This window comes from Amblyomma americanum, chromosome 5 (genome assembly GCF_052857255.1).
Source record: "Amblyomma americanum isolate KBUSLIRL-KWMA chromosome 5, ASM5285725v1, whole genome shotgun sequence".
In the NCBI taxonomy this organism is placed as follows: domain Eukaryota; kingdom Metazoa; phylum Arthropoda; class Arachnida; order Ixodida; family Ixodidae; genus Amblyomma; species Amblyomma americanum.
The window spans coordinates 142494163-142503226 of NC_135501.1; the positions used below are offsets into that span (position 1 = coordinate 142494163).

At 42.1% G+C, this 9064-nt stretch overlaps 1 protein-coding gene across 1 annotated transcript; it reads left to right on the forward strand.

Annotated features, from left to right (window-relative positions):
* The first annotated feature begins 565 nt into the window (after nucleotides 1-565).
* LOC144132795 (uncharacterized) lies at nucleotides 566-8691 on the forward strand. Its single transcript, XM_077665454.1, has 4 exons — nucleotides 566-905; nucleotides 4030-5602; nucleotides 5959-6124; nucleotides 8443-8691. Exons 1-2 carry the CDS (start codon nucleotides 804-806, stop codon nucleotides 5155-5157), a joined length of 1230 nt encoding a protein of 409 aa, XP_077521580.1. The 5' UTR covers nucleotides 566-803; the 3' UTR covers nucleotides 5158-5602; nucleotides 5959-6124; nucleotides 8443-8691.
* The last annotated feature ends 373 nt before the right edge of the window (nucleotides 8692-9064 follow it).

A 9064-nucleotide genomic window follows, 5' to 3' on the forward strand; every position in this document is an offset into this window, starting at 1 on the left:
CATTTTTTGACCTGTGTGGAATTGGACGAGCTTCTGTGGCATGAAAAACATTTCATAAAAATGCTTGCTTTACTTAACGCCTGAAGTTTCTTTTCTTCATGGGTTTGACGCCGAGCGCGCGAGTGCAAAACGTTGCCAATGAATGATTTCTTTTGGAACCTGAGATGCTGCATTATGAAGCGCAATCTCAGCATAAGATTCTAGCGGCAGACACATTATGTACTGTGTTCCGCTATCCGAGGAGAATCTTGAATAAAAAAACCCTCTTCAGACTAAGCTGACGCAGACTCCTTCATTAGGCTATCTTAGCTGAAAATTTTACTTCCTTCCAACAAAGGAAACTGTGCTTGTGCTGCATAAACGAAAATGCATATTTGAGATGTCAGGTCTGCACTCAACTACTAACTTGTTCGTCGACTTTGCAGTTTGAAAAATCGCCCAATAAATCCCTATGAAAAAAATGAATTGTTTCTTCTTTTTGGCTCTAGGAGGTTCGTGAATTACAAATAAGAATTTTTATTGGTGCGTTCTCGTCAGGAACACTGTAAAAAAAGTGTGTAAAATTACAGGCGTTTTTGCAGAAATTTACTGTTGCCGCACGGAAAAAATCTGTTACTGGAAAAAACAGAAAGGTGATCAAGCAAAAAAACAGACATTTTCTGTTTTTGACCGCCGTGGTCTAGTCACGTGCGTCTCTATTAAGAAGTAAGCTACGAATAATGCACCTGAACACCTTAAAAAACATCCGTTTATTTTTTAAAGCCTAGAGTGTAGTAAACTAAATTTTTCGCACAACTAGTACTATGTGGTTGCTTTTGATGCGGAGCTGCACTTCGCAAGATGACTTCCGCATGAAGAGGGGCTTGGTGTCTTCGTGCATCGATTTATTCGTTTCATTTGGAAAGGTGAGTGAACAAACAATCTCTGCCACTTGATACAGACAGTGTGATTTGCTTTGTGTCACCGGTGGAAATCTCTAAACTATATTGTAGATGTTGCGTGCGATGGAGGTGGATTACTGTAGCGAAATATTAAGGCATGGGCACATAGCTCGCATCTCACTAAATAGCGGGAAAGCCCTAGCCCTGCGTAACTTTCATCCTCCGCCTTGCGGTTTCAAGCTGCCTACGCTCCGTAAACTGTTCATGGTGAAGGTGCAGCTTTGACACGCAGTTAAAAGTTAAAACGAACAGGACGAGCGCTCACGCGCGAATCACTTGCCGCCGCGGACGCCGCCGTAGCGGCAAGCGTCGTGTGTCTATTCCATATTTCATTGTGCTAGCTTCTAAATCGTGCCGCGGCCTCGCTACCGCAACCACGCAGCCCTTAATTTTCATCGCATTCACGATAGCATCTAAAGGCTATCTGAAATCTTTGCAGCGTGTTTTAACGTGGTGTGTGCGTTAAATTTGAGATCTGCCAGGGCTCGGGTTCTCGCTTGAGCTTCGACTCGCGGCATTGGCCGCCGCGCCAACTGTCGTCATTCGGCCGGCGCACCGGCCACTCGCGCGAGCCGAACCAGTCTCGCGAGATTCCAGCCCTGCGCCAGCTTGTCGTTTCGAATGCAGCGGCATCGCATCTTGCTCACGCGGAGCTACGGCTGAGCGGAGGCCGTTCGGCTCACGGTATCTTTGAACTCACGAGTGTTCAGACTCTGCATGCGTACGCGAACTTTCTCGAGTAAACAAAGCTGCGGTCTTGGCCCTTGCCTAGCTGTCGACAAGCAACGTCGACCCGGAGGTGGATCGTTCGTTTCCAGCTTTGCGGTTGCTACGCGGCCTGCGCTCCCCCGTGTATTGCGGTGGAGCATGTCTTCGCCTCAGTAGGCTCGGCGGCCTGGTCGCCGCCGCTGTATCGGCATAAGCGTCAAATAGATTCCACACGGCTTTTGCTATGGCTGTGAAATATAATCTGAAAATTTTAATGTTGAATATGCTGTTTGATCTGTTTGTCGGCTAATGAGACTACCATATTGGACTATATCACGTATTACGGACAGTTCTGGACGGTGAGATGCATGTTATGCGGGGAACGGGTCGTCGGTCACCCGCACGTGTCAGTTCTCTTCGGAGGCTGGCGCAGAATTGCAAACGGCGTAGATGCTTGACAGCATGCTTAAATTACAATGAAATGAACACTACCTGAACTCGAGGTAGTAAAAAACTAAATACTGACACTTAATTACCGACCCTTAATTAGCGATAAACAATTAGTGAATAAAATGGCTATAAATGCTCCGAATGTAATCAGACGAACGGTATTTGACCTGGAGGTAATAAAGGAGAAATGGTGACCTCTGATAATTGACCCTTCATTAGTCAAAAGCAATTAGGGAATTAAATTACCAGAAAATCAACCAAATCAACAGTACTTGAACTTGACATAATAATTTAACAATTATTAGTACCTGACTAGTGACTGCTAATTAGTGAATAGTAATTAGTGACTTAAATAACCAAAATTCTCCGAATGTAATCAAATTAACAGTACTTGAACTGGACATTGCAGAGAACTAAATATACTTGTATTGAATAAAACTGATTACTTATAATCAGTTTTGGTCCAGTTTGGCTGAGGCCAATTTTTGGGTGAACCATATGCTGAAATTTGGCGGTGACCCGGGCACCAAATTCCAAGTTAACTCATGTTCGGGTCATGGTTGCCCTTGTTATGGCTATCATGTATAGGCACAGTGTCATCACTATGCTTGGCTAACTGTTATAGTGTTCCTATGCAGCTGCTTCACAAGTAAGCAAGAGCAGAATTTTCTTGGGGTAGGAACCTCCGGATTAGTGCTTTCGCGCTATAAAACTGGCAGAAATGCATTCACAACCTGAGCGGAAGGCTCCCGGCCTTTGTAAAGTAGTAGATACTAACTTAAGGCATCCGCAATCACGCTGCAGCTCAGTCAAGAGAGCCTGTAACTAAGCCAAAATAAAACCGCAATCATCACGCACTAGTGCATGGCCGCGGTATTCAAAGCAAATGCGACGATAGAAGTACAACGTGGACTAGCTAACACTGATCATCCATTTACTTTGCGTGACAGATGCATATATCAGAGAACAAGCCTAAATAACAGCTCCTGTGTAAGGCACTGTTTGGGTTTCAGTATAAAAAAAGAAAACGACTTCTACCATGTTCAGGACAGGTGTGTTCAAGCTTATGTATTCAAATGCATGCTGTTCACAGTACAAATTAGTATCTACGGTGCTGCTATACTAATTGGTTGAAAGTCAGCATGCGAGGCGTCTCCCAATTAATGATTGATCAGAAATTGTTCTTTTAGTTACTGCGCCAGCAGTTACAAGTGCAATGGCTATGAGGCTCCAAGATATCATCGAAGATTACATGACAAGCAGAGCAGCTCTGTTCCCAAATATTCCATTGAGGCCAAAACACCATTACCTTCTTCACTATCCAATGCTTATTATGCAGTTTGGTCCCCTGATCAGATTGTGGACAATGCGATGCGAGAGCAAACACAGCTACTTCAAGAAATGTGCTAGAAATTGTCAAAATTTCAAGAATTTGACGTTGACTTTATCTCAGCGGCATCAGCTTTTCCAAGCTTACAAGAACACAGGAAGCAGTACTGACGTTCTCGACAATGCATCTACTTTCATGATCAGCCTTTGCAGTCCTGAAATTCAGAACGAAGTTCGGGAAGTTGTTTCTGATGAAGGGGAAATTTTCTCAACACAGCAAGCAACTATTCGGGGTCTGTTGTATGAGTGCAAAATGCTAGTTGTAATGTCACGGCAGAACGGCGAACTAAAGTTTGGGGAAATACAGCTGATCCTGTCGAAAGATGCCCGGCATTTTTTTCTTGTAAAAACTGTTAGTACATCGTATGAACCAGGAATGCAGTATTTTAACATCTTAAGTAATGACTGTCCAATCAAGTGCATTGAGCTCGACAGCTTGCTTGACAACACACCATTAATCCAGTACAACCTTGCCCGCTGCAGTTATCCTGTTTTTGTTTTGAAGCATGGATTACTTGATGGAGTTTGAACTGTGTTTCAGATTGCTGCAATGGAGTTGGAACAACGAATTTCCAACTGGCTGCCAGCCCTGGACAAGGAGATTGTAGAGCTGACAGTCCAGAAGCTGCAGCAATGTGGTGTAGAGTCCCTGGAACATCTGAAGTATGTGGTTGAAGAGGATTTGCAATTTTTAAAGCCCATCAGCAGAAGGATTCTTCTTGAAAGGTTTCACTCAGCGGCTACGCCCAACCCACCAGTGTCACTTTCTCCCAACGACATTCAATCGCCTACAAGCACACAGTGTGCAAGCTTTTCTACACCTTGGGAGGTTTTCCCACCACAGCTTATGAAGGCTTGCCAAGAAGGGAAGCGTCCAGTAAAGAGCGACTTGAATGAAATGGTACGACTTGTGAGTGACCATATTCTTGCCATAAACAGGAAGCCAGGTCGCAAGATCTTGAGGGCCATCGCAGCTGAAATTGTGAGCCATTACCCGAAGACATTCGAGGACACCCTAAATGGGGCAGTAATTGGCTCGGGTATTGAGACACTCTTGTGGAAACTTGAAAACTGTGTTAACAACAAACGAAGGCCAAGCTCTGAGCAGCCACATCAGTTCGAACCGGACGATGAACTGGACTTGAGTGTCAAACGAGTGAAGATTCAGAGAGACTCATATGGGTGTGTGGCATGGCAGCCAAAGCTTCCATCTGACGAGACTGCTGACTCACAGGAGAAGAAAAAAGACGACTTGCTGTCGCAGTTCAGGCTTGCGTTTCCAGATGAGACCATGGTTGCACAGCTCATGTCAGAGACTTATGCATCACAACGTCAGCTTATCAATGCATCCAAAAATATTCGAGACATTGAGCGAAGCTGGCCATTTCTGTTTCAGGCAAAGCACCTGACCAACCACATAAACATCTTGCTAGGCTCAAATGTTGCAAAGACTTTCGATGACCGACTAAAGACTGTTGGACGGCAAGTTTTTCGTTACGCACACAGCCAAGTAAAAAAAGAATGTGTGAAGTCTTGTCTCCAAGAAATAGAAGCTGCCAAAACTAACAGGAAGTCAATGGCAGTTGAATACGGAGCCATGCCACTACTACTGCTCGCAATCTTCAGAAGACAAAGAGCTGTTTTACAAGCTAACAGAGGTAAAAACTGATAAATGTAGTTTGCATTATTTCCTTGCAGTCGTCGCACGTTAATGCACAATGTGAAGTGTCCCATTAATTTATTCCTCCCAATAATCAAGTCAGCACTGCCTTTTATAACAGTAGTGCAGTGATTGTTTTACCCACGTCTCTAACATTTGTACTGAGATAACAGAAAAATCTGGAAGTTTTATGTCAACCTTGCCCATAAACAAAAATTTATCCTCAAAGCCAGCAGACTTGCTGCGGTGTGTTTTAGCGTGCGACGCAATGGTAACTCATATTTAAGTGAAATGGCGTCTGTGTTGAGGACTTAAGGCAACATTTTTCTTTTATTACATGCCATTGACTGATCCTAATGCTAATGCACATGTGAATTGGATTTTTCATATAAGGAGACGGCCAGCGACGATGACTTGGGGGATCTGCCAAGCTGTCCTTTCATCTGCGTGAAAGGTAAGATACTGATGACTGACTAAAGGGGCAGTTCTTAAAAAAATTGCTGAAAAATGCACTAAATGGTGCTACCTTGTCCGAAATGCAAATCTTTATTTTATTAGACAAATGTATGCAATTTATTAAAATACACTTCCCGCTGATTGAAATGCTTAATGAGTATTGCTGGCTCGATGTGCCTATCATATATAGGTCAATGCAATCTTCGTCGTTATCCCTTCCTCGTTATTCACTTATCCTCCTAAACCTAATGGTGATGGACCCACCCCTCTGAATAAAGACTTTACGTGTAACTGAAAGACATAATAAAAAAAGGACAAAGCGAATAATAATGCTTCCTTCCAACTCTTTTCCAGGATGGACTTTTCTCACTGCTAATTCATACACAATCTGCGTGGACACCCATCCAGTGCTTCATGCATCGAAGCTAGATGAGGCCTTCAAGCTGCTGTTCTTTGCCCATTTCGCTTTTAACATCCAGTACCAGAAGGAGATGAGCCTGTGCTTGGAATTCACACAGAGGTAAGAACTGAAGCCAATGTTCACTCACCTGTACACTTGCCTGACGTCACAGCACGCCCTGTGCAAATGCATACTGCAGTCTGCCAATCTTCAAGAACCTTATTTAGAAAAGCGGTTACTACGCTGCTAAACTGAGTGTACGCGAAGAAAATGCACTTCAACTGAAAAGCTTTTTGAACAGTGTGCGTGTTCATCGAGAATATCATACTGTCAATGAAGTTTGCTTATAGAGGTGAAAGTTGGCATTTCTTCAGTTTGGCATTGAACTAGCACTGGGACGCAATAATGCTAAAGATATTTGGTAGTGTGCTGTAGTATAGGAGCCGCTGCGAAGAAAATTTGCTTTAAGGTAGGGAGATTTAGCAACATTGTAGTACAAGAAATTAATAATTGATTTACCATTGACTGACGTAATAACATGCCCTCATTATCCAGTCTCATTTTTGAAAATATGTGTCAAACAGCGAGACGTCATAAAGAAACCTTTTATCTCTATAGTTAACAGTACAGCAGCAGCTTGGGATCACGCCTGTGTGCTGTCTATTAGTTCTGCTGGAAGGCTAATGCAAGAGCATACAGACAAGGATGCATTCTAGTAAATGTGAAGGTCTGAGATCAGGTATTTTGTTTGTTTTGTTATAATAAAGCACAACACCAAAAACAAAGCAAGTGACAAGCACGCAACTGCATTATAAACGTTAATTTTTTTTTAACCTTTGCAGCCTTCTATTTTAAAAAGTGTGAGAAATGCGCCGGTGCTTTCTATTGTGCTGGATTGTACTGCAAAGTGGACATTATGTACCTCATAAGGATGAATAATTAGACGATTAATCAGCTTAAATTAGCTAACAAACTTTACTATTTCTGCTTTTTAAAGGGAAGGTTGTATTGCAAAATTTATCTGGCAACATCGAAGGTTAAGCTTATTTTTAAATTTTGTTACTCGGCAATGTATTTCGAAGTATCGAAGGAAACCTTGTTCAATTGGCTGGCCCACTTTACCTATCTATACAATGCCGTAACTGCGCATCGTATTCTTGCCGAAATCTAGTTAACTTATACATCATAAAAATACACTAACTGTGCCTGTACTTGCTGCATGCATTAGAAGTGCGAGAAGCGATTTTTCTATGAATATGCAATGGTGGAAAGCTGACTCAACGAGCTTTCGTATGTGTATTTTTGTTGGTCGATGTCTGGAATGATACTGCCATTTAGGAGTATTTAAAAACAGCTCATATTCAAAGTTGACGACCATCAATTTTGCAACATAACCTACCTTGCTTCTGAGATGAAAAATAGAAAAGTCAGTCAAAGTTAATTATGTAACTACAGATACATTTGAGGCACCTAATGTCTGCCTTGCTGTACAGTCCAGCTCAGAAGACCACACCGACGTAGCTAAGTATTTAAAACATATCTTCAAAAGTGACAAAAATCACCCTGTATATAAAATATCAATCGGAAGGAAAAAAATGTCTCTCCCGCTCTTTTTTTGCCGCATCTCACACACACACACTTAAGGTAATGGAATCGGGGTACGGATTTCAGGCTGTTTTTTATGAGAGAGGGGTGCGTCCTGACATGGCAAACCGTTGTAGCAAGGTAGGCAAAAGAGACCTAACGTTTTATTAAAGCACGTTTCTCCTTGTTTTATCCGTTCAATCCTCCTCCATTCATAGGGCCACATGTACTGTAGTGGCTATGAGTTCCTAGGGCGCATAAGCTACGAACTAGTCCGACACTTTTATCATTACCCACTGGATCAAAACCTCACTTGTGGAGATGAAAGTCGATCTCAAGTAATTCAATATGTGGTAGTAAAATGAGGTGATCACTGAGAAGCAAGGTGCTTAAATGACTTCAGTAGCATCCTAGATACTTCTGTTTCCAATGGTACCTGTATGACCGGAAACTCCAACACATGCCTCGTAAACAATGACATTGTAGAAGCATCGTATGCTCTTTCCGCCCAGCACTGCCTGTGAGTCATGCTGATCTGTGGCTGTTGATAAAACGAATCTTGCTACTTTATCGCTATGAGGAGCTTGAAAAGAAGGTTTGAGCAGCAAAGTGATGCCTCACAAAGCTAGAGTTTTATTTCTGGGTGGGAACAGGTAAGATATTAGTGTTTTTTTTTACTTAGCTTTTACCCCTCACAACGTAGCGGATCATATATGAGACCTGATTTTTTTAACACATCCGCCCTTGTCAGAGTGGTTGTGCAAGTGTAGAACGAATATATTTTTGTGTTTCAACTATAAAAATTAAGTTTTTGTGCCTGGTCGTTAGTGATAGCTCGTGGCTCTTTGTTTCAGGGCTATTGCAGGTATTAATCCTGCAAGAGGAACAAAGGTGCAAAAGAATGGCGGGAAGCAGCACTGCCTGTCACCAAGAGTGGCTGCACTCGCAACGGCTTTGAAAGACTATGACTTTTAGATTTTTAGTTTCTGTTGCTTGTGTTGTATAACATTTTATTATGTTGGGCTCAGAAATAGTCTTCGAGCTATAGAAGACTGCTGATGCTGATGTGACTTTCGATTTAATAAAGTGTTCATTCATATCAAGCTGCTTGGCTTTTGGTTCTCAGGCAATGCTATACTGATGAAAATCAGTGTTGTGCAAACGTTTCATATTTAGATATTCTTAAATTACTTCACGCAACTTCCCTCGAGCAACGAATTATGTAATATCACACTTTCATTGGCATAAACGACGCAAAGATCGTATTTGTAATTTAATGAGCCCTTGTGCTTGCACAGAAACCGTATTTTGTGCGGGGAAAAAAATTGTAATAAAAGAACAACTAATAGTAAACAGAACATTGCAAGAATTTCAAATATATTTTCTGCAAACCAAAAAGAAAATTGAGTGTAAATTAACAGGGCAGCCAAAAACAGACAACTAAACTCAATTTGCAGTCACAGATTTTCTGTACAT